The 27,317-nt window shown below is 37.2% G+C and overlaps 1 protein-coding gene across 7 annotated transcripts in view; it reads left to right on the top strand.

Moving 5' to 3' along the window:
* Window positions 1-27,317, top strand: part of CTNNA2 (catenin alpha 2) — a 1,256,663-nt gene that overhangs the window by 394,689 nt on the left and 834,657 nt on the right. For all 7 annotated transcript variants that reach the window (XM_033125182.1, XM_033125183.1, XM_033125181.1 and 4 more), the window contains one exon: window positions 25,915-26,110. In XM_033125182.1, the coding sequence (XP_032981073.1) occupies window positions 25,915-26,110 (196 nt within the window). The remainder of the gene's footprint in view (window positions 1-25,914; window positions 26,111-27,317) is intronic.

Below are 27,317 nucleotides of genomic sequence, written 5' to 3'. Positions count from 1 at the left end.
ATACTTGGGGTTCAGGAAGCGGATGAGACCCTGGATTTAACCCTGCTTGCCCCTTCATCAGGCGCCGTGTGTAGGGCACAATGTGCTCCACCCAGGATTGCAGACGTGCCCTTCCACCAGCAGTTTCCATTTCCAAATACGAGTTAGACAATCTGAAAGAGTGCTCCAGGATTCCAGCAGGACAGCTCATAACACCCTTTGGCCAGACAGACTTAAAAAGCTATCCAGGGCAGTTCGATTGAACTGTTGCACAAAAATGTACCTAGTTAGCACTGTTATACTGTACATGTAAATGATTAAGATGGTACACTTTATGCTGTGTGTTTTTCACCACAATCAAACAAAGTAAAACAAAACAACAACAAAAACCTGTCCAGAGCAAGTGTGGATATAAGGTGTTCCCTCCTCTCTGGAGAATTGCAGGCATTCTATTTATTCTCCCAGTTGTCTCGCTGTCAATTGTATTAGACATGTGCTGACTTCTCACTGACAAAATATGATTATTATAGTTAATGCTGGCTCATCCATAAGGAAAAAGAGCAATACATTTCTAACCGCCCTCTTCTCCATCAATGTACAGACAAGTGTGCGTTGCATATGTCTCTCAACACCCACTCATTCACCCAGCTGAACTTTAAAACCACCACCTCGGGTCGAATTACATTCATCTTTCAAGCTATCCGTGCTGGGGTTATGGGGTAAAGTGGAAAGAAAGCTTTCATTATTCCAATTATGGAAGCGTGGTATGTCATTTGTGACAATTAAAAACCTCATAGAAATCTCTGCTACTTAGTCCACTTCTGGAACATTGCTCACAGTATATTTTTGTATAAATTAAAAAGGGATGTTGATCAACTAGCATCCATCCTTAGGTGGGTAAGTGTTTAGGGAAATACAAAAACCATAGTGGAGAAGTTGAGGAACAAGTATGATTTAGCCTGAAGAAAGAAGATAAAGGAGACCCTTGCTAGCATGTGATTTTTGTCAGTGTGAAGAGATAGCAGAATATGTGGCACTTCTCTTGGTAGTGTCTTCTCTGGCCAAATCTCAGCAGCATTACCTCTGCATAAGGGTTTCTAAGAGAAGTGTAGTTCAGGCTGATGATGAAGGCATGGCTGTACCAGGCCAAGAAGAAGGCAACAGCAGCAGCACCGAGAGAAGCTATCAGAGGGATTTGCAGGTGGCTGGCAGCTTGAGCAGATCATTGCTAAGATTTTTTTTTATGGATCTGGGATATAGAAACAGCAATGGGTCCTATTCAGAAGTGTGTATTTATAGATAAGATGGATCCCAAGACTGAAATGATCACCATTGGTTACATGGTAGGAGAAAATCAGGAGTAAATGTGGTCAAGGTGGCCACAAAGTCAAGGTAATAGTGAGAGTTGGTGAGTCTGTTAAAAGTCAAAATTCATAGCAAGGCAGGTATGTAAAGATAGCAGTCCAGTCAGTGGGACCAACTTCAGAGATGGTATGGGACATAGAAGTGGCCAAACCTAGGGAGTAAATATTGCCTCAAGGACCTAAACTAGAACCAACCTTCCATTCTAGAATACATGTACTTGTGGGCCTCAGTCAGAAATTCATTATATGGCAGGAAACAAAGTCCTCAAGGTTGAAATGGGATTTGGATACATCCGTGAAGTCCAGTGTAGATGTTTGTATCCCTCTTCCAGGATGCAGTCATCTGGAATCTCTTGAGGGCCATTCAGCATCAGAACTTCTGGATCATTCCTTAGGTCAGGTTTGATGTGTGGGGAATAATTTTGTCCACAAAAAAGAAAATAAAAAAGATAGCAGATCTGCTTGTAGTAATCGTGTTTCCCTTGCAGATAAATACGTGCTCTGGTTTTTTCTCTGACACAATTTTTATTGCTCCTCAGCTGAAGTGAATGAGGGCATTTATTGAGATATCCGACCAACTTCATGATAGAATTATCTTCTTTCTTAATAATAAAACCCGATGGAGATTAGAGGAATCATATTTAGTATACTGTGGGTATATGGGAGACTTATCGTATGCCTATCATAAAATTTTACACTGTTAATAAATTAATTATCAATGAAATTCGTCCATTCATTTCAAAAACTTCAAATTGTCTTTGTTAGGTAGTTAATACGGATAAAAAAAGGATCATTCCCCACTTTCTCCTGCTTAGGGATTCTTGCTGCCTTTATCCATTAGTTTGATGTTAAAAGAGAACACATTTAGATTCAGGCTGTGACTTAAAAGATGCAGCCTCCTGCAATACATTGCACCTAAACATTAGGCCTCACTTCTACAGGAGACGTATCTCTTTCCTCTTGGAAATTACTTTTCTTGCCTTCTCTATTGGTTTATAAAAAACAGATAAAGTAATACATGCACATCTAAAGAGTAGCTATGATTGTTGTCCTTTAAATGAGTATACTAATGTATCACAAAATTTTTTTTTTTAATCTGAAATGTCTGATGCCGTGAATGGAAAAGCTAGTAGATGAGCAACAATTTTGGAGTAACTTTCGCCCTACTGCTTTTAACACTGTACAAGACCTACGGAAGGAAAGTCCAAGTGAACAGCACGTCTACATGTGTTTCATAATGAGAAAGTCGCCTATGAACTAATATGGGATGTAAGAACTAAAATATATCATTTAACCTCCCATTTGTCCAGAAAAGTATGACTTATACCACACCATGCTTCTTGGTGGGACCAAGATCTCAATTGTTAAGCTCAGTTCATCTATTTTTCATTCTGGCACTTTCTCCATTCGGTGTCTAGCGATTTCTGCCCTGCACATGAGCTTTAGATTACATGTCATACCTGTTTTGCTTTACGACTTCATAAATTGCTTGTGGTTTGGAACGGTATTATCTATTCATACACACATGCTTTACTCCTTATATATTATCTGGTAAAATAACTTTTTAAATACTAGGTACTAAACAATTTTGACTGCTAACAGAAAATATCAAAACCTTTGACTACAGTAGTTCTTCTATTGAGTGTATTCAATTTTGGCACTCAAAATCTCAGAAAATTCTCAGTATTAGAAGAATATGTTGTCACCATTGTATGTTTCAAATTTGTATTTTTACATGAGAATGTGAAGCAATAGCCAACATTGTTGAAGAGGAATTATGTAATATAACATGAAATGTTTTCTGTTTTTACAATAACACTGTAAGTACACTGATGTGCCCAAATTTAACTAAATCAGAAAAAAAATGAGAAAGGTTTTATAATAATATTTCTTAAAATTTCTTCACTCTTCAAATAGACTTTATTTTCAATTTATTTTATTTTTTAAAGATTTTTATTAAAATATAGCTAACATATAACATATTAGTTTCAGGTGTACACCATAGTTATTCAACATTTGTATAAATAAGAAGTGATCGCCATGATAAGTCCAGCAACAAACTGACACCATACTACGCTATCACAGTATTGTTTATTATATTCCCTGTACTGTACATTATATCCCCATGACTTATTTGGTTTATACCTGGAGATTTGGACCTCTAATTCCCCTTCCCCCCCTTTAAAATGTTCAATTACAGTTGACATTCAATATTATTTTATATGAATTTCAGGTGTACAGCATAGTGGTTAGACATTTGTATAATTTAAGAAATCGATCCCTCTGACTAATCTAATACCCACCTGGCACTATATATACATAGTTATTACCACATTATTGACTATATTCCCTGTGCTTTACTTTACATCTCCATGACTGTTTTGTAACTATCAGTTTGTATTTCTTACTCTCTTTATGTGTTACACCCTGACCCCAACCCCCTTTCATCTATCAACCCAATAAATCTAGTACCCATCTGACATCATACATAATTATTACAATATTATTGACTATATCTCTTATGCTATACCCTACATCCCCATGACTACTGTATAGCAACCAATTTGTACTTCTTAATCCTTCCCCCTTTTTCACTCATCCCCAACCCCTCTCCCATCTGGCAGCCATCAAAATGTTCTCTGTATCTATGAGTTTATTTCTGTTTTGTTTGTTTATTTTGTTCTTTAGATTCCACATACAAGTGAAATCACATTGTATCTGTATTTCTCTGTCTTACACTCCACTCAGCATAATTCCCTCCAGGTCCATCCATGCCACCGCAGATGACCGAACAATATTCCGTTGTATATATGTACCACCACCTCTTTATCCATTCTTCTATTGACACCCAGGCTGCCTCCACATCTTGGCCATTGTAAACAATGCTACAATGAACATATGGATGCACATGTCTCCTTGAAGTAGCATTTTGGGTTTCTTTAGATAAAACACCCAGAAGTGGGATTACTGGGTCCTTCTTTGTCTCTTGTTATAGCCTTTGTTTTAAAGTTTATTTTGTCTAATGTAAGTATTGCTACCCCAGCTTTATTTTTTTTTCCTCATTTCCATTTTCATGAAATATCTTTTTTCCATCCTTAACTTTCCATTTGTGTGTCTTAAACTATCCGGGTTTTTTTTTGTTTTGTTTTGTTGTTTTTTTTTATTCTTTCTTCTTTTTGCTGTTCTGATTGGGTGTTTTCTGCTACCTTGTCTTCCAAATCACTGATACAGTCCTCGATCCTCTACTTCATCTAGTCTGCTGGTGATTCCTTCTAGCACATTCTTCATTTGAGTTACTGTATTCTTCATTTCTGGCTGGTTCTTTTTTATGGTTTCTATGGCACATAGACATAGTAGGTGCTCAATAAATATTTGTGAGGCTGAAAAACGAGTTGTTAAATTTAGACATCCAGTTTGTGGCTAATTATGATTATGTAGTTGAGAGAATGTCATTTTCTATTGTGATGCTGCTTTTTTTCTCTCTAAGAACTTTAACATTTCTACAAAATTGAACTGCGTTTTATTTTCATTTTGAAAAAGGGGATTAGTAAAAAGGGAAATGAAGGTATGGAAATATGATGAATTAAGAAAGCCAAATAAAAAAGTAGACAAATGGAACACTGGAACATTTCTAAAGGTCTTTAAAAAAAAAATGCATTGGTATTTCCATAAGAAAGGTTTTGTGCTAAAAAGATAAGTAGAGTTAGCTAAGTGCCTTTCCTACTCCCTGAAGGCTCACACTGTTCTTTATCTCACTTGCTCTTTCACAAGTCCTATTGGTCTTGTAAATATTGGATTTTTTTAAAACCAGGTTTAGAACAGGGCTCTCTTGAAGCCCTGCTGCTTTCTTTGGCAACGCTTTCTCCTCTCCGCTCTTCTAAAAAGAAGCTTTTCAGTTGCATTGTTTGTCAAAAGTCATTTCTAAACATAGATTACTTCCCCTCACTGATATCAGTATAGCTGTTGGGAGTTAAAAACGGGAGATGCATTCTAAGAAGAGAAAATGAACTGCAGAGGAGATCCAGTATTTATATTTTATATACCAGGTTAAAATGTTCACATCTTGCTCATTGTTTGAATAACTTTATGGTCCAAATGTATGTAAATGCTGTTTATTAAGTAAACTTACAGCAGCAGCTATGTGGATGGTGCAAATTGTTCCCAGAACACTACTGCATCACTCAGTAAGAAGCTACTTCTCCATGCACTTCACCTGGATGCACTCTGTTTCAATGCAAAGTCTGATTCATTTATAGTAGAAAGACACCTGGACTGGTTAGAAGGGAAATGAATATGAGAACTGCAGGCCTGTCCAGTTTCCAGATTGGTCACAATAGGACCAGCAAGGGTTCCTGGATTTATCTTGTCCTTACCTTTTGGGTTGTGAGTTCGAGTCTTACTGCTAATACAGGGGGTGCCAAGAAAATGTATACACATGACTTGTTTTCATCTTTAATTATTGGTATATATTGAGTAGTACAATTTTAATACAGTTTTTTCCTTTCTTAAAATGTGTATACATTTTTTTGCACCCTCTGTATATGTGGCACTTTGGGTCCAGCAGATGGATACACGTGAGTTCTAGCATTTCCCACCCCTGCTATACTGTTTCAATTTTTAGGACTTACCTTTTGATTCATTTCCCTTGCCTGTTTTCTGTTGCTGCTGAAGTCCTTCTCTATTCAAGCCCAGGGGCTTGGGGCCTGGATCCCTGAGGAGTTCCTGACTCTTTTTTCCCCTGGCTGGCTTGGAAAGCCTGAATCCTGCCTCCAGATCCCTCAGCTACCGCCTAGATCGTGCCTCACCTGGGCAAATTGCTCTGACCCGTCATGACATCAGCACCAACTGCCTAGCTGAGAGCATCAGTGGCAGCCCGGCATTCCCCAGCTACCACCCCTGCCCTGCTCTGCCGCTGGATGTTACCTATGTTGGTACTTGTGAAGCTTGTATCAGCAGCCGTACACAGACCATCCTAGTGCCTAATGGCTTGTGACAGCCCCCGCCTCTCCCCAGCTGGCTTCTCCAGTTCTCTCACCCAGTCTCTTCTCACTTAACTCTGGTTTCTGTTTCATGTTGCCTGCTCATATTGTGACAAGTGATACATCTTAGGAGAAAAAGACACAGCAAGGGGAGACCAGGGACCCTACCATTTCTATTAGGGTTTGGTGATCTGTGGCTTTCCTGCTTTAGCTGTGGCTCCTCTAGAAACCTTTGTGAGAACATGGGGACCATCTGCTGTTCTGTGTAGTTTCTGTGTGTGCTTTTCTATGTGTTAGGGGGATGAAGTAGACTCAGTGCTGTTTCCTGAAGATAGTCATGTTCAGTGCTAGCCCCACTACAAAGAAATAATGGGTCAGTCACACAGGAGTAGCTTGTCTATGCAACACACCTCCCTGCGGCACCCACTCCCTGGTCGTGTGCTGCCCTGACTGGCCAGCTTCTTCCTGCTCCATGATGTGGATTAATAGCACATCAGAGTTAGAATGGACCATAGAAGAGCCTTAGTCCAACACTGTCTCCCACTGCATACACTTTACATTTTACAGAATGTAGGCCCAGAGAGTAAGCTGCAGAAGCTTTCGTTGTAATTAGAAGTTGTGATCCCACTTCCATGATGATGTGTGTCTTTCCTATGTAACATGCCAGCATGCTCACTTTATACGAATTTTATCAGCGTTTATATTATAAAACAAAACATCTCTAAACGGTCAAAGTCCATCTTGCTAGTGAAACACAAAATGAAAGCTGATCAGGGCTGTCTGCAAACCTGTCTGTGTTACTGACTTCTGTGTGACTTGAAGCAAGAGTCCATCTGAGTGACTTCACGTTGGCATAAGTTTGATATCATTATTCAGTGTAGTTGTGCGGATTAATTGAGAAAAAGCATTGCAAGTACCCAGTAGACAAGCTTTTACAAAGCAGGTGCTCCAAGAATGTACTTGCCTTACTGGCAGAAGGGCCAGTTGGTAAAACATCATTTGTATCTGTCTAATATCCTGATGCTAGTAATAAACAGATACTGTAAAACTTGGCCTTGGTTAAGTTCTGAGAGTTTCTCCTAGCATCTCATAACTATACTTATACAGGTAGCTAAGAAAATCGAATCATCGGATTACTGTAAAAGACTGTCTCCTGTCATCTCTTTTGTTCATCGTTCCTCACTATTTTTTAAATTGTCACTGCATGTATTGTGAAACACCTCCCCACTTAATGCCTTGGAGATTCTCACTTTTTCTATTAAATCTCTATGATCCATAGATTTACCTGATATCATTTATCACCCCTCTTTTTACAGTGGTGCCTGGGAAACTATCAGTCCAGGAGGAAGTAGTTAAAACACAGTGAATGAATGATGAGCGGCCATTGATGGTGCATGAGAATCCACCTGTCGGGGCACATCTCCAAGTGCCAGGTGACCTCTGGGTCTTAGGTCTCCAAGTGCAGGGGTGTGAGATTGTGTTTATCTGGGCTTAGGCACATAGACCATAGGAAATTTAGATGGAAGTTTGCAGTTAGAATGCAGATGCTCCTCGACTTACTATGGGATTATGTCCTTGATAAATCCATCGTAAGTTGAAAACATCACAAATGGAACATGCATTTCATGCGTTTAACTTACTGAACATCACAGCTTAGCCTAGCCTACCTTAAACGTGCTCAGCACACTTACATTAGCCCACAGCTGGGCGGTTATCTTAAATTTAATCTCAAGAGTAAGTGCCTTCCTCTTCTCATCTCTAGAAGAACAAGCAGACGGGCATATTTTGTAGACATAATGGGTGTGAAAACATGAAACATAATATCAAACAAACAAACAAGCAAACACTGGCAACACAGTACACTGTAGAGTATGAGTTATTTACCCTCGTGATTGCGTGGCTGACTGAGAGCTGAGTTTATACCCACTCCCTAGTTTATACACATACTATTAAGGAGCATTTAAACTGTACTGTGAGGGACCCCAAAATGGAGTTGGATTTGTTGCGTAGTATGGTGATTTAAAATTGAACTTCTGGGGCATCCTTAATGTCCACAGGTAGGGGAAGAAGAAGGGTGAGAAATATGTTTTTCCCTTCTCCATCTGAAGTTTGATAACCACAAGAGGTTTATACCCAGTTGATTTAAATGAGTATATTTCTGATGAGGAGAGTCTTTCATATTTGATCCCTAGGACAACTGAATATATTGATTTTTCTTAAGCGTATGTCAGGCAAGAGAAGATACATGTTATCCCTTGCTAAGGAAAAAAAAAAAACTGTAACAGCAGTAAAATGTAGTGTTTTATGTCCTTTATATATTGAAGTGCATTTTATTACTCTTATTCCCTATGCTATTATTAAGGTAACACGGAAAAAAAGTTAAATAAAAAAAAATGGTGGTTAGATCACAAAGAAAAATATGTAGGACCTCAGACGACATATTATGTTTTATGTTTGTAATTGTGAATTTAAAACAATCCTTTGCTATAAAAAGTGAGCCGGCTTTACATAGTCTAATTAGGCAATCAGTTATTTTGCTAATTTGCATTCACAAAGAGCACATGGAAAACCGGAAGTGACTACATGTTGCTTAATTAGTCTAATTAAACACCTGCCTAAGACTTCCTGGCTTCTCAAAATCACCAGCACGTTGCTCAAAGTGTAATTTATTTTCAAAATATAACTTTCATTTAAAAAAAAATTATTGAACTATCCTCCAAACTGTGTGAAAAAGAAAAGAAAACATATGAATTATGCATTGCTCATAACAAAAATTTAGACATAGCGGTTAAGCTCATTGAATGATACTATATAGGTATACTCAGTTTAGAAAAGTATAAAAACATATTATAAAAAATAAGGTACATATCTAAAGATAATTATGAGGACTTTCATAATATACGTGGGTAAAATATTGGAGTGGTCCCCCCAGGGATCAGCAGGGCTCCCCATGAATGCCAGAACAGCTTCAGATAAGCCACCCAAATTACATTTGAAATACCTCAGAAAGGGGTATTCATTGTGCAATCAATACCCGTTTATTGAGTTTACATCAGTGGCTATACAGAGTACATTTCAGATATTTATATATAAAACTTACCATCAACAACCACAAGTCTATTAGCGTATAGAATATAAGAGTTTGAAGTAACTTAGGGATGATTTTTACTTGAGAGCTGAAAAAAAATGAGGCCCAAAGAGATCAATTGACCTCAATATTACACAGCTAAACAGTGGCTGGTCTTGGGCTCAAGTTCAAGTACTCTGACCTAATGTCCAGGACTCTTTCCTCTCATGGTTGTGTATTCATTGTTATTTTTTGGAGCATTTCCTTTGTTACAGAGCTAAATGCCTTAACTAAACTCATTACTTAAGTGCCTTAACTGAACCTCACAATATCCCTTTGAAGTGGACTTGATTACCCTCATTTTTCAAAATAGGAAACAATCTCAGATTCAGTAGATTCTCGCCCAGATAAGAAACGGCTGGCTCCAAAGCTTGCCTTCTTTCCAATACCCCGTGCCACTGCCTTTTCCTGACCTTTCTCTTTGCAATATTGCTTCTGTACTGATTGTCAAGACCTCATTCTGCAATTTCAAAAATGCTAATACAGTTTGTAAAGAGGAAAGATACCCTGTAATAGAAAACGAGCTGCTTTCTTTTTGTGTGAATAGTCCAAAGAAAGGTTCACAGGTAGAGTCTTGACAAGATAATTAGAGCCTGTTTATTTTCCCCTTTATTTTATTAACAATTCCCTGGCACACTGAAGCCTTGGAGAAGTGATGTTTAAGGAATGAAGCTGGACAATATTGAAGTGCATTCAAGTGGAAGATTGGCACTCTGTACAGAAAGAGATGACCCTATAGTACAGTGTCATTTGGGAGATTTTTCAAGTCATTGGCATTTTGCCAGCAGTTTGTCGTTTAATGGGAGAATAATAATGTTCACGTTTATATCAAAATCAGAAAATGTCAGTAGATGATATAATTATTTCTTTGAAAAATAAGGGAACATTTTTAAAAGGGGTATGTCACGCATGCCCTAATGAAATTGTGTAGCCACATCCATTTTCTAGCTGTAAACTACAGTTGGTTTTGGTTTTACAAATTTGTAGAGTATATAAAATGAGGCAAATACGTGTTGAGTGTTATCTTAGGGGGATAAACTGGCAGTGTTGAACAAATTAAAACCTGAAATTTTCTTCCTAAACAGACAGACCTCTGGCAGGCAGATTTCTCAGTGCTTCAATGTCCCTTATCTGAGTAAGAGGGATGATAATTTTATTTTCTCATTCTCATATACATGTGCTATGTCTGAAAAAAAGCACATACTGGGCGTAACTGGAGAGCACTTATTATTCAGTATTTGCTGAAGGAAAAGAACAAGATAGCATTATTAATCATGCTTTTTTTAATTCAAAAGTAGAAACTAGTCAACAACAGAAAAGGTGATAGTTTGTCAGGATTATTTTGCTTTTGTTTTGGTGAGAAATTATTTTTAAACATGTTAGTGGGGAAACAGTATTTTCCTAAATTCAGGAGGCTTTGGGTTAAATGTATTCCCTTTGGCTTGCAAGTATCATTCCCTCATGAGACCGTTAGTTCTGAACCCCAAAATGCTAATGGCTTACAGTCTTTTTCACTTTGGTATTAATTCCAGCTATGATATTTTTGAGTTTACCAAGAATGTAAAGTTTTTTTATCTGTACTTCCAAAGTGGCTTGAAATTTACATTTAAAATATATCACAGTTACCAGGATCTGGAATTTGACGCAGTATTTTAAAAATACATGTCATACAAGAAAACCATAAAAGTCAAGATAGCATGGTAAGAATTCTAGTGTATATTTTCTATTCTGTGTGTGTATGCATGTATGTGTGTGCATGTATGTGTGTGTGTGTTACACACATACACATATACAAGGAGGGGGTGGAGGATAAATTTAAAGGCTACTACCAAAAGTTGGAGAAAATAAACAAATCATTTTTATTTCATAATATGAGGTTTATATCCCTACCTTCCTAGTGGAGAAATTTATTTAAATACATTTAAGATGTTAGGTAAGAATAAAGAAATGAATGTCATGTATGATAGCTTCTGAATAGCCTGATCATTTGATTCTCCTGTTTGTTTGGAAACTTGCGATCAACATGATTTACGCGAAAATCTGCTGGTCCACATTAGAATTTAGTTTTTCCTTTTTTCTTCCTTTTTTTTTTTTTTTAAGTTAATGCAAGGTTTTTTATTTTGGCATTTGTTACTTTTGAAAGTTGCCTCTACTCAATATACTGACAAATAACAAATATTAACTTTAGCAAATAAAATAATACAGTGTGGTGATACAGTAATCAAATCATCTGTATTACAACTATGATTTCATTGATACACTTAAACTTGCATTTTAGATGTAACTCTGGGAGCCCTTTTATCTCTTTTGTCATCTCCAGTGTTTGCTGAATGTGGTTGATCTGTTTCTGAATCACTTTTTCTGATCCCTCTAACTGATTACTGTTTTTTGCTGTACCCAGTACTCAGGTGATTGATACTCCCCAAAACACCCACAATGCAGGTTTCAGTGACAATGGGAGATACCGTAGCTTGTGCCTACACACCAGATCTTCTGTGCTGGAGTGTTTGTTGTCTGTTCACTTATAACTTGGGTTTTGCTCACCATTTTGGTCCAAAGAAAAGGGGAAAAGAGGTAATTTAAGATGCTCGTGTATGCGCGCGCATATGTGTGTATGTGTGTGTATTTAGTGTGTGATTTATTTTTCTAAATATGCATTCATTCCCAAACTAATATCTGACATACATTATATACTGTGTTTTGCTGTGTATAATGCGTATACCCACTTTATGCACAGCAAACTTTCAGGGGGAAAAATCTTTCATTTTAGTTTTTTAATTCAAATTTTTATTTGTTTACATTTAGGTACTTATTTTCTAGTTTTATAAAGGAATTCTAGCATTTATTTTTAACATATTATGGTACAAGAAATTGTGTGAAACAAATAATTGCAAAACACAAGAACAGATACAAGGTACAAGAAATGTTATGTACTAGTAACAGATTTATGATATTTAGGCATAATAGAAGTTCAAGAACTCTTCGTTGTTGCAAGTTCGTTGTAAGTTCAACAAAACTGATTATCATATTCCAGAGTATTATTTTGCATACGGATATCGTTATTGATTTCAAGAGTTACACTTTTAATTCATAAGCATAAATAAAAGAATTGGAAACATTTATATAGATGCAGAATCGGTACTACCCACATATAATGTGCATCATTATTTTTTCCTCACAAATTTGGGTAGAAAAGTATGCATTATACATGGCAAAGTACAGTAATATCATACTTTGTGAAGAAAAGGGGACACTTGTGCCTTGTTGGGAGTGCAAAGTGGTGTAGCCACTATAACATTCATGTGATATAATGCACATATATGTATACATATCATGTTTCCCTGAAAATAAGATCTAGTCAGACAATCAGCTCTAATGCATCTTCTGGAGCAAAAATTAATATAAGACCAGGTCTTGTATTAATACGATTCAATTATGAAAATGAATGAAATCTTGCTATTTGGGGCAATATGAATCTACCTTGAGGACATTATGCTAAGGGAAGTAAGTCAGAAAGGAAATATACATACCATAAGAACTCACAAACATAGAAAACAGATTGATGGTTGCCAAAGGTAGGGAATGGGGGGTGGGCAAAATGGGTGAAGGTGATCAAATGGTACAGATGTCCAGTTATAAAATAAATTAGTCCTGAGGATGTAATGTACAGCATGGTGACTATAGTTAATAATACTGTATTATATATTTGAAAGTTGTTTAGAGAGTAAATCTTAAAGGTTCTCATCAAAAGAAAAAAAAATTTGTAACTGTGTATGGTGATGGACTAGACTTATTGTGGTGATCATTTTGCAATATGCATATATCAAATAATTATGTTATCTGCCTGAAACAAATATGATGTATGCCAGCTATGTCTCAATAATACATAAATATAGACATTGAAAAATAATATTTCACTTAACATAATGTTCTCTAGGTCCATCCATTTTGTTGCAAATGGTAAGATTTAATTCTTCTTATGGCTGCGTAATACTCCACTGTATAAATGTACCACAGTTTCTTAATCCAGTCGTCTACCGATGGGCATTTCGGTTGTTTCCATGTCTTGGCTATTGTGTATAGAGCTGCAATAAACATAGGGTGCATCTTTTTCTTTTTGAATTAGAGTTTTGGATTTCTCCAGATAGATACTTAGGAGTGGAATTGCTGGGTCATAAGGCAGTTCCATTTTCAGATCTTTGAGATACCTCCATACTGTTTTCCACAGTGGCTGCACCAATCTGCAATCCCACTAACAGTGCACAAGGGTTCCCTTTTCTCCACATCCTTGCCAGCACTTGTTGTTTGTTCGTTTATTGATGATAGCCATTTTGACTGGGGTGAGGTGGTATCTCATTGTGGTTTTTATTTGCATTTCTCTAACGATTAGTAAGGTTAAGCATTTTTCATATGTCTGTTTGCCATCTTTATGTCCTTTTTAGAATAATGTCTCTTCATGTCCTCTGCCCACTTTTTAATTGGGTTATTTGTTTTTTTGGAGTTGAGTTGAGTGAGTTTTTTATATATTTGATCTCACTTATATGTGGAATCTAAAGAAAAGAATAAATGAATGAACTAATCAGAAATAGTCTCAGAGACATAGAGGAAACACTGAGGGTTGCTAGATGGGTGGGGGTGGGGATAAGGGGGAAGGTGAGGGGATTAGAAAGCACAGTCAGTAACCACAAGATGGCCACGGGGATACAAAAGTTGATTTGGGGAATGTAATCAATAATGTTGTAAAGATTTTGTAGGGTATCTGATGGACACTAGTCTCGTTAGGGAGACCCCCTCAGGGATGACAGATGCCTGATCACTGCACTGTACACCTGAAGCTGAAGCTGAACAATAATGTCAACTATAATTTTATATATAGATATAGATAGATATATTCATATATATACATCTATCTATCTATCTATCTATCTATCTATCTATATATATATATATATATATATATATATACATATATTTACAAGAAGTGGAGCTCAGCATTAGGAATAGAGACAGCAGAAATGTAATGGCTCTGTGCTATGTCAGAGGGGTAGTGGATGGGGGCAGGGGGTTATCACTGTGTGAGGGATAGAAATGATAAATGTCTAACTATTACATTGTTTTGTGCACCTGAAACTAATTTTAAAAATGTTAGAAAAAAAGAAAAATAATGATATAAACTTCAAAACATTTTATTACTCACTATAAATAATACAGTGAAGGAGTGAGCATTAAACATTATAACAAATAATCCTCAAAATGTTAGAGGTTTAACATACTGGAAGTTTTCTTCTGGTTATGACATATCAGAAAGTGTCTTTATGATAAATGTGTCACTGTCTCCGAAGGTAAAATTTAGGGACATCAGTTCCCTCCACCTTATGTTTTTATCATCTTCAACACCTAGCTTTCAAACTTGTCAGCATGGAGGTGAAAACATGGAGGAGGATTTTAATGGACCAGGTTAGAAGGAGCATACATCACTGATGCTCACATTCTGTTGCCTGGAATTCAATCGATTGATACAGTCTTGTCTTGTGACCAAAGGAAAAAGAAGTGGGTTTGATAGCACCAGGAAGTCTTCTCCATTGACCATAATAAAAATAAGAAACAAGCTTACTTTTATTAAAAACAAATAAATGTATGACGTGTAACGAAAATGGCTAAATTTTCTGTTTGCTTATTGTTTTCAAAGTTTTACAAATCAGAGTTGCTTTAGGCCATCATTAGACAGTACCTCAAGGAAACTGGGATTAGAGTCATTGTTGGTAACAATGGATGTAAATACATATTTCAACTTCTCAGCTGTGGTTATATTGTCCTTTCTTTTTTAGCCTCATAATGTAGCTGACATACAGAGCTTGTGGTAAGAGTGGGAGGAGGGTCTGCTCTGCATTTTCTTACAGTTCACTTGTGCTTGCATTTTTGGGCTATGTTCAAGCTTCAGTTTCTTTGCAGGAGTCTTTTTAAGTTTCTGATCCATTTGCGTGCGTGTGTGTGTGTGTGTGAGAGAGAGAGAGAGAGAGAGAGAGAGAGAGAGAGAGAGAGAGAGAGAGAGAGAAGACAGAGAGAGACACAGAGAGAGAGACACAGAGAGATAGAGAGGGAGAATATTAGTCAGTCCTTAAATGCACATGACCAGATCTACTTTAAAGTGTAAGGCCACCACTGCCAATCTCTTGGATCCGTGTTCCCCCCTCCCCTTCCCTCAGGATACCCCATTTGTTCAAGTTGACCTGATGTAGGCATGGGTGGGGGTGCTAGTGTAAGTCTTGATATAAAACATTAGCCTGGAATAATTTTTTTTTATATTTTTAGACAAAAACCAATACAGAATCCTGGTGTTTTTTTCCCTGCATCCCACCATTGTCCATTACGCCCTGTAGAGTGTGTATATCCTGTATTGGAGTCCGGTAACTTTAAAGAAGGGAAATGTCAAAGCTAGTCCCTTGTCAGTCAAAGACTGCAGTAAAAAGACTTGATCACTTTGGTGGGAATGGAAGTTTTGGTCACCTGAATCCTTTAGTTAAGATAGTGTTAATTGAAAAATGTTTTTTAGTTGTAGTTTCAGATTTGTTTCTACTCTTTCTTGGAACAGTTCACTTTTGTTTCATTTTATTTTAACTTTAATAAATACAGAGTAGTGAATCATAAACATAATTTAGTCATTCTTTAATTTTTCAGGGACATTCAAAACAGCATGGGATTTTCTCAGATGGACGCTGATGGTTAAAACATTTAGGATTTTTAAAAACAAAAACACTTTCTTACTCAAAATTCTCGATTCTAAGCAATTGCTCCTCCAGTGAATGTCTGGAATTGCTTCAGTGTCTTAAATTTGAGCATCATTTTTCATTGCTCTAAGTGTAGACATTGACAGTTGTGCAGATTCCAGGAAAAGTTAGATTGTCAGTAGATTTTTAAAACAAGTTTGTTTCTTGTGATTGTTTGATGTACTGCATTTTTTTCCACCTAAGATGCTATAAATTATAAAGTATATAGTTCAAGAACCTCCAATGAAAACATAGAAGTAGTATCAAATATACCTTTTAAATGAAATAGATTGTAGGATTTATTCTTATTTTGGATATGTAAAAGTGTGGAAGAGAGACATATATTTGGGTTGACAGAATACAGTATATCCTACTGTCTTCCAGCAAAGATTTCACGAAAGTTTAAAGGATATATGAAGTACTAGAAGTTTAACATACCTTAAAGGAAAGTGATTTAAAAAAAAAAAAAGAAGCAAGATGAATGTTAAGTACAGATAAAGAGCAGAGATTGAGACTAATACAGTAACACTAATTATTGACTCTTGTACCTTATAACAGGGACCACAATTTGGGTTAAACTCTTTTGAAGTCAGTGCAAAAAGGAAACATTAATTTATTGTTTAATTCAATGTCCATAAAATAAAATCACCAGTTTCTAAGGAGAAGCTCCAGTATTCCTGGTACTGAAATCATGGATAAATTTCCCTGTATAATGTGAAGAATGATATCAATTATTTTATAGTGTGCACAGTGAGTTTACTAAAATTCTTAGTGGTAGTATCTCTCCATTGAAGTACTTGGCATCATACTTAAGCAGTGAAAACTTTTCCACCAATGTCAAATACGAGGTGTGATCAAACAATATGGTGAATGTTTAAATTAAAAAATAATAATAATTACAGTAAAAGACACATTGCAATTAATCCCCCTCAAAATACTACCCCTCACTTTGAACACACTTACCCCATTGTTCTTGCCACTTTCTGAAGCAGTTCTGGAAGTCCTCTTTCATGAATGTCTTTAGTTGCTGCTTCAATGTCCTGAATCAGTTCAAAACATTTACCTTTCACGGTCATTTTGACTTTGGGGAAGAACCAGAAGGCACACAGTGCCAGATTCGGTGAGTAAGGTGGATGAGGACATGCTATAATGTTTTTATTTGATAGAAACCCCCGTATATCAGAAGCGATGTGTGACACGAGCATTGTCATGATGGAGGATGAAACAGTTTGCCTATTTTATTGTTCCTAATCCATAATCCACGAGCTTTAGCATTTTCTTTCTTTAAAGTTAGCGGACTCTAATACAGGATATACACACTTTGAAACACACCTTCTTTCAACCATAGCTCATACCTGACTGAGCGCACCGAACAAGTTGGAACTTGTCACACTCTGTTACTAAGGTTCAGCACGCCGCTTCCCATATTGAAGATCCTGCCTTTCCGTTGGATGGCACTGGGCAGCAGCATTCACTGTATTGTTTGATCACAACGGAAAGGCTCCGTGTCACACATTGCCTTGGCTCACAGACACTACTGGGATACTTCCTAGGAATGAATTAGAATCACTTCTCACCTACAAGGTGAATGGGGGATGCTCCGCCCAGTTGTGCTACCCTGTACATTGCAGCCACAGAAAGTTTAGCATAGAACACATTTTAATACAGGTCCAACTGGCTTCTTATCTTGGCCATAACAATGCCTCAACATCCCATCATAGAGTGTCTATTTTGAGTTTGATCTCCCAATTCTACTCTTTGGTATTATATTCTTAAAGTATTTAGGAAATGTATACCAAAGCAACTGATGGAGAAGACTTGCCTTGTGGCCTTATTTAAAAGTTGAAGGTGCGTCTACAAATAAATAATAAGTTAAATGAAACACATTATATATAGCCTTTCTTTGTAGCAATAATTAAGAGAATTCACATCTATTTTAGATTAAATAATAAAACCTTACCTTCAAAGTTTAAGAGTGTTGGTTTCCAGGTCTCAGTATCAGTGATCATGCATCTGAGTTCTACGTTGTGAATAGGAGATAGCAGGCAGGAAATTTCCAAGACGCGGAATAATTCTCTCTTTCATCCCATTATAAATTACTAGTGTATCTTTGAAAGATCATCATTTCAGATTCTGACCTTTAAAGCTGTGGACGCATCGATAACTGTGGTTCTTAGGATTTACTTCTCGTCTGAAATGGTGTGTGGAGTTGCGTTTGGCAAGAAAGACCAATGAGACAAGACACTGTAGTGCATTTGTTTCTAAGACATGGAAGTCTTACTTTAGGCATTAGTGAGGCTACAATAAGTCTGTGTCATCACCTTCTTTAGCTTCAGAACTCATCTAATTTTGCTGTTCTCCTTTTCTTTTTACTGTGCACAACATACACACACCTTAAATGCCAAGGAGGTTCTGCACTAGGAAATAACTTCTAATAGAGCATACCATACGGTGAACATGTATGTTCTCATATGTTTTATAAGGAAAAACAGAAGCCTTATGAGTGCTTACTATGTAATCGCTAAGTGAGTAAATCAGGTTATCAAGGAATAATTCAAGGAAAACTTCATTTTGACTTATGTTTTGGCAGTTGTTTTCTAACTTGGCAGTTCTTAAAACTTAAGATTTCTCCTAGAGGCTTCATATTATCAAATGCATTACCATTTGAAGGTTTACCTCTCCCCTATTTCAAGTTAATCCAGTTTTCTTTTTTCATTTATCTCCAATTGCTCCTGGAATAAACAACTCATTTTTGATCATTTTGCTTCCAAATATTCACCTCACAGAGCTCTTGCTTTATTTTTAGGCTACACGGTGATCAAAGTCCTGTCTCATGTTAGCTGCATAGTTATGACAAATGGGATACTCAGAGTGATTCCAAGAGTAGAATTCATAAAGACTTACTACTCACACCTGCAAAGTGCATGAATCTGGTGAAACAATGCCCAAGTAATCATTTTTATTTTCAGCTCTTAGTGCTCTTTCATTGGTCTTCTGGGGAACTCAAATAATTGCTTGCTTTGCAGTATTCACATCTGTATGCTCTCACATTTCCAAGTTGCCTGTGATTGCTTTACAGAGGAGATTGCCTTCCAAACAAGAGTCAGTTGATCAATTCATCAACAAGGTTTTTTTGTGGCTCAGGTTGTGTCATGACACCTAAAACAAACAGAAGAGTTTGCCTGTTAGAAGTAATTGCTTTGTCTCTTTCTTTTGCTTCCACTGGACTGCTGTTTCTGAATGTAACGTCCATAATCCATACACGAGTCATCATTTTGTGTGATGAATACAAAATGCCCTAGCCCAAACCTACCTGAGCAGAAGCACTGTAAATTCTGGAAATTTGCCTTCTAAGAGACATCTAGGTGATTCTTAGGCATGATAAAGTATGATGATCATTGTCCTAGAAGTCAGAGCTTCTCATATTCTAATGTGTATTTGAATTACCTAGGGAGCCCGTTAAAATGCAGATTCTCTTTTAGTAGGTGTGGAATGGGACCTGAGATTCTACATGTCTAACAAGCCCCAGGTGGCAATGATGTCACCAGAACTCACTTTCAATTGACTGCACTATAGGTGAGGCTTAAACAAACTATACTGTTGCTGGTTCTGGGCAGATGTGACAGAGTTGCCAAGACAGAGTGCCTTGGTGCCCTCACTATTTCATACTGTTTTGGAAAAAGAAGTATTCTATGCCTATCAAGATTCTGGAAGCAAAGAACTGATCAAGTAGAAGAGTCATGGTCAGATAAATTGTCTTGTAATAAAACACATTGCAAGAAAAATAAAAGAAGGAAACGGTATTGGTAAAAGTAGGAAATAGCCTTACTGCTATTGTGCAGGACTGGAGGCTCTACATTTAGGACATTAAATGATGAGCAGTTGATACCAGCCTGGGTCTCACACTGTTATACGCAGATCACACTATCAACATATCTGAAAACAAGGGTGCCCATCCTCTGGCTAGTGCTGAGGTTTTCCATTAGCCAGCGTTCACGGGGACCATCATTATGTCAGGTCCTAGGACCCTTTACCACTTATACTCTGATCACTGAAGGGTAGGATTTTTCCTCTTCTTTGATGAGAGGCAGAGAGACATTGAGGAAATACTTGAAATGGGGCTAGAGAGAAGTTGAGTAGAAAGGTTGAGGAGCCTCAGAGAGGGGAATATTGTAGATTAAGAGAGGAATTGGCAAAGCTAATGAAACAGAGTTCTGGAGGATGTGATCAGGATAATTAAAGGGGTGGTAGTAACAGCATGCATTTCCTGGCATAGGAGGCAGGAAGATAAAGATGGGTACCAAGAGAAGTCAGGTTGATGGGAAATCATGTCCTTTTTAAAGCTACGGGAATTTGGAGAAGGAAAAGATTATTGCTAAAAGAATTAACTAGGAAATAGTTCCAGAAAGAAGGATAATTGAGTCAATAGCACTAAATATGGCAGAGTGGTAAGATAAGATAGAACCAATTTGATTTTGGCAACTGATTAAGTACGTTAGTGAAAGATAAGTTTAAGAGGATTCTGCTGCAGGAGGTGTGGGGATGAAAGCAAAATTTAGTGGGCTGAGAAATGAATAGAGAGAGAAAATGGAGACTTTAACATAAAAAAAAAAATGCAGTGACTTATAAAATCTAAACTCCTTAGCTTGGCTTTCAAAGCCTTTAAAATTTTTGTTCCACCTCATCTATCTAACCTTGCTTCCTATGCCATTCATATAAAGCCTTCTTCTCAAGTAAGACAGGTTTCCTTACTGCCCTGGAAAACATCATGTCCACTTCTATATGTCAACATTCATGCTGTTACGCCTAGTCTCTGTTGCTGGAACTTTACGTTTTCTTTCTTTTTTTCCCTTGCTGCACAAGATGTGCTTCCAGATTGTTAGAGAGGAAAGGAGAGTGTGTGGATCTTGAATGACTCTTGCCTTGGGTGAAAGTTGGTGTGGGGATTCGAGAGAGTGCCTGGTTGCAATAGGAGGAGGCATAATATCCAACCAAGAATTTCATCAATAAACAATCTTTTAAAAGACTGCCAACCAGCTGCACTAGATACTTAAAAACCTGTAAGTACCATCTATTCAAGACCTAGTATTAGTTTGGATACCAATTCTGACATATAGATACCTGTCACCTCCAGAGGTCATTGCTGTGTCTATTATTTAGATCATCTTCTATGTTATTCATTACATTTTTAATCATTTCTTCCATACAACATTATATACATTGTGTTATGGTTATCTCTGAAAATATCAATTGAAGGTTATTGTGAATATGATATTTGAAAATAGATTTTGCATTTCTTACGCTGTTCTATTAGATTTGTATTGTTTATCTGGTATTTAGCCACCTTGCTCTTCATTTGTATAGTAGTTTAATAGCTTACCTTTTAATTACTTTGCATTTTCTTGATAGAATCATATTCTCTATAAGTAATGGCATAATGTAGTATTTGCCTTTATAATATTTATCTCTTCTTTCTTTTTCTTATCTATAGTAGTCCCCCCTTATTCATGGGGAAATGTTCCAAGACCCACAGTGGGTAGTACCAAACCCTGTATATGCTATGTTTTTTTCTTATGCAAACATACCTATGGTAAAGTTTAATTTATAAACTATGCACAGGAGATTAACAATAACTAATAGTAAAATGGAACAATTACAACAATATAGAGAAATAATAGTTATATGAATGTGGCAGTAAGTAAAATAAGGGTTACTTGAACACAAGTACTGTAATACCATCTATTTGATAAACCCAGAGGACTACTAAGTGATTAATGGGTGGGATGCTTATATGAGGTGTGATCAAACAGTACAGTGAATGTTTAAATAAAAATAATTCATTACAGTAAAAGACACATTGCCATTAATCCCCCTCAAGATACTCCCACTCACTTCAAATATACTTATTCCATTATTCTTGCCACTTTCTGAAGCAGTTCTGGAAGTCCTCTTTTGTGAGTGTCTTTAGTTGTGCTGTTGTGGCTGCCTCAATGTCCTGAATCATTTTGACTTTGGGGAAGAGCCAGAAGTGAATAAGGTGGGTGAGGACACACTGTAATGTTTTTATTTGACAGAAATTGCTGTACCACAGGCAATATGTGACACAGAGTGTTGTCATGATGGAGGATGATTTACAGCACACTGTAAAACATACCTTCTCTCAACTGTTACTCTCACCTGACTGACAGCACCAAACAAGTTGAAACATGTCACACACTGTTGCTAAGGTTCCACGTGCCACTTCCTGTATTGCAGATCCCTGCCTTTCCATTGGATGGCACTTGGAAGCAGCATTCACCGTATCTTGTGATCATAATGCAAAGGCTCTGCGTCACACATCGCTTCTGGTATACGGCAATTTCTGTCAAATAAAAACATTACAGTGGGTTCTCATCCACCTTCTTCACTGGATCTGGTACCATGCGACTTCTGACTCTTTCTCAAAGTCAAAATGACCATGGAAGGTAAATGTTTTGAATTGATTCAGGACATCGAGGCAGCCATGACAGCACAACTAAAGATGCTCATGAAAGAGGACTTCCAGAACTGCTTCAGAAGGTGGCAAGAACGATGGGATAAGTGTGTTTGAAGCGAGAGGAAGTATTTTGAGGGGGATTAATGGCAATGCATCTTTTTTTTTTTTTTTAAAGATTTTATTAGGGAAGGGGAACAGGACTTTATTGGGGAACAGTGTGTACTTCCAGCCCTTTTTTCCAAGTCAAGTTGTTGTCCTTTCAATCTTAGTTGTGGACGGTGCGAGGAATCAAACTGGCAACCTTGTGGTTGAGAGGACGCACTCCAACCAACTAAGTCTTCAGGAGCTAAGCGACAGCTCAGCTCAAGGTGCCGTGTTCAATCTTAGTTGCAGGGGGCACTGCCCACCATCCCTTGCGGGACTCGAGGAGTTGAACCGGCAACCTTGTGGTTGAGAGCCCACTGGCCCATGTGGGAATCGAACCAGCAGCGTTCGGAGTTAGGAGCATGGAGCTCTAACTGCCTGAGCCACCGGGCCGGCCCGGCAATGCGTCTTTTACTGTAATTTTTTTTTTTCTTAATTTAAACATTCATTGCATTTTGTGATTACACCTTGTAAAGCATGGCTAGGCTGGACAGAGGAGTTATTCACATCCCGGCAGGACAGAGGAGGGCAGCTGAGATTTCATCACGCTACTTAGAAAGGTATGCAATTTAAAACCAATGCATTGTTTATTTTTGGAATTTTGCATTTAATATTTTTGGACCTGTTGACCAGGGATAACTGAAACCATGTCAAGTGAAACCACGGATAAGGGGGGACTGCTATAATTTGTTGACTTTGTCTTGCAATAAAACACTGAATAGCAACAGGAAGAGCTGACAATTATTTTTTTATTCTGAACTGACAATTATTTCTTTATTCTTTACTCTAACATATGAGCATTTATGGAACCTCATCATTTTCCTTTTATTCTTCTGTCTTTCATCCTTTATGTTCTTCCACCCATGAGTAAATGAAAGCTTCTGCTAAAAGAAGATTGAATTGATTTGTTTTATTTGAAAGTAATCACATTTTTCTTAGGAACTTCTGGTAATGTTTCATGTTTACTTTTTTCTACATAACTGACAGTTTATACTGACTTCTTATTATGAGCGTTACCTAGACAGTGCTTAACACAGTAATACACCGTGAGACAGAAGAATTGAAATTTGTTTGCCTTTACAAATATGAACCCACATTACAGTTATTTAGCGATTTTGGTAGATTTACTATCAGCTTCCACTCCCCAAAACTGTGAATAAAATTAACAGCTCCCTCCCCCATCTACTTTTTTTTTTCTAATTTGGGAAGACAAAAAAAATAGATCACAAAACTTCTCAGAATTATTCATAAAGTGAGAATAAATCAGATGTCACTGAGGATAGGAATATTTTCCTCTGATAAAGAGCCTAGCCTAAATGAAGATCTAATGCACAGTACACTGAATATAGACAACAATTTTGTTCTATAATTTTGTAATGTGATAGAGGTGCTAAATATCTCTACAACAGCTAACATATTACAATATATAAATATATCAAATTAACACATTGTACATCTTAAATTTATACAAAATTATATTCAAAAACTGAAAAATACATTTAAAAAAGAATTTTGAGATATTTGCTGTGTTTCCTTAGAGGGCATATGTGCTTGTTTCCAGGTGTTGGCAGTGTGCAGTACTTGAGGTTCCTGGAAGAGTGCTGTGTTAATAATGTGTCAGAGTAAATCCTCATTGGGGAGAACACCCTTGCACCTCCAAAAAGTAACTTTTGTGATTGGCTGCCTTTCTTCTGATGGTTACCTCTTTGTGGGAAAAGATTATGTAATGTGTTCCTGACTGCATATACATTTTACAACTAACTGCCATTATCTGACAGTCTCATTCTCAATGATTTTACCTTTCTTTGCGTTTGTGTTTAGTGTTTGTACTTAAATGTGCTTGCAGAGTCCTTCTTGAATTCACAGCATGTCTTTAGCAATCAAAAAAAGCTGAATATGACAGCTCCTAACACTGCATTAACCACTACCTAAGTTATCGGTTCTACCTATTATTCATCATCCTAGTTCACATTCGTTCAGTACATTTTTTCTTCTGGTGTGATCTCATGCTCCGTATACTGACTGGACATTAATTGTGACTTTGACTAATCACTATGCTTGCTCTCCAATTTGGAGGAAACAGAAGAAATGATAGAATTTGAACTTTTCTATGAACAGGCTTTCTTGATAACCTCTAATCAAATCTGCCTACTAACCATGACAAATGTCAGTGAAAATAAACCATAACACCCACATGCTTAAGTAGCTGGTAAAAAAAACTGTAGCGGTAATGATGACTAGCAACCTTTGCTGAACAGAATGTGGAAACAATGCATTATTTCCCTCTGAAACTTCTCACTCGGAGAAAATAAAGGCTGAGAATTCTATAGGAGATAACAGGTTATTTAAAAGGTAAAAAAACAAACAAACAAACAAACAATAGTAACAAAAAACAGCTTTGTGGCAAATGAAAGAGCTCCAGATATAGAGCTAAAAGGAGTTTGGCAGTTGAGATATGTATCCATATTATGATACTTAGAAAACGAGTGATAATGCGAAACTGACTTTCAGTTCTGGAAATTTTAGCTGGTTAACCAAATGTTGAGACTGAGTAATTCAGTCCCCTCAGATTAAATTTACCATTTTGCTTTTAAAAGATGAAATCAGAACTAACAAAAATCTTTAAAAGTCCTTGGTAAGTGACACAGAAGTAATGGGTATTGGTGGCCCGCCTCTGCCCGGACTTCGAGCCTCAGGACTGGGTATTGGTTCTCCTGGTAACTCAGTGCTCACAGGCAATTCCGCATTTTGTTTTATTTTTCTTTCCTCCCTGAAGCTGGTTACTCCAATGAGCACTGTATTTGTCAATCATGAAAGCACAACCTCCGGTGAGCTGGAAACTCTGAGCTACTGGCAATTCTGCTCTTCCTACTCATCCGCATACTTTTATTTTTCTCCCTAAAGTAAATAACTGCTTGTTTATGTATTAAGCCATATAAATGCACATTTTCCTTAGGATGAGGCTGTGTGATGTGCATTCACGATTTCATAAACAAGGATACTTAAAAGGTATGAGAGGATAACGTTATTTCTAGAAAGTTTTGCAGAGTAGTTTTATCCTTTTTCTTTTCTGTTTAAGGTGACGACCCTTGTCAACACCAGCAACAAAGGTCCCTCTGGTAAAAAGAAAGGGAGGTCGAAGAAAGCCCACGTGCTGGCTGCATCTGTAGAGCAAGCCACTCAGAACTTTCTGGAAAAGGGGGAACAGATTGCTAAGGAGAGTCAAGATCTCAAAGAAGAATTGGTCGCCGCTGTAGAAGATGTACGCAAACAAGGTAGGCAGAGTCAAATTGTTCAAGAGGTGTCCAGACTGTGTGCAAACAATGGATTTTTCTCTGGAATCAATGCATTTTTACTCAAAGGAGTCATCTTGTTTTTTCCGGCTCTGTCTGCACTTGCCGTTGTTAATACTTGCCTGAATTGGGTGTGTAGATCAACAGAGGTGCTTTTTGTTGTGGCAGTCAGTATAGCACAGCTGCCAACACTCCACGTCTGCTGTTACTTCACGGGTTTCAAATTGTTTTTCTCTTAGTAGGTGAAAACAGACTCGTGTTAAACTCAGGCTTTAAGGAGGGTAGGATGAGAAGAGGGCATCCTGTTAGAGACACCAAAACCCAGGATTTTAAGGATAAAGGGAGGAAGAGTATGTAAAGTAGTGTAATAAAATTACTGTTGCTTTGTATGCTCCCCCAATTTTTATTTTCAGTTCACAGCTGTCGTGAAAAATCAAGCTAGCTAGTTATCGATGAGTTATGTAGCTAACTAGTTAGCTAAAATGCTATTTATTCACAACATTTAAAAATTTTCGGTTGTGTTACAATACACACAAACCAAAATGTACTGCTTACCTATTGTTAAGTGTACAGTTCAGTCGTGTTGAGTATATTCACGTTGTGAGTAGTCAATCTCCAGAACCTTTTCATCTCGCAGAACTGACACTCTGTACCTATGAAGCAACACCTCACTTTCCTCCCTTAGTCCCTGGCCACCACTCTCCTACTTTCTTTTACTCTTCAGTTTCACTATTCTAGCTACCTCATGTAAGTGAAATCCTACCGTATTTGTCTTTTTGTGACTGGCTTATTTCACTTACATGTCTTCATGGCTCATCCATGTTGTAGCATGTGTCAGAATTTCATTCCTTATTAGGACTGAATAATACTCTGTTTTATGCATATACCGCATTTTCTTTATGCATGTGTATACCGCATTTTCTTTATGTATGTACATACCACGTTTTCTTTCTCAGTTCATCCATTCATGGACAGTTATGTCCCTTCCATCTTTTACCTCTTATGCATAATTCTGCTATGAACACGGGTATACAGATACCTCTTCATCACCCTGCTTTCAATTCTTTTGTATATATACCGAGAGGTAATGTGACTGGATGATATGGAAGTTCTATTTTGAGGAACAGAATACATACTGTTTTCCATAGCAGCTGCACCATCTTACATTCCCAACAGCCGTGCACAAAGA

Source organism: Rhinolophus ferrumequinum, chromosome 13 (genome assembly GCF_004115265.2).
Source record: "Rhinolophus ferrumequinum isolate MPI-CBG mRhiFer1 chromosome 13, mRhiFer1_v1.p, whole genome shotgun sequence".
NCBI classification, from domain to species: domain Eukaryota; kingdom Metazoa; phylum Chordata; class Mammalia; order Chiroptera; family Rhinolophidae; genus Rhinolophus; species Rhinolophus ferrumequinum.
This window is presented reverse-complemented; position numbering and strand designations above follow the sequence as displayed.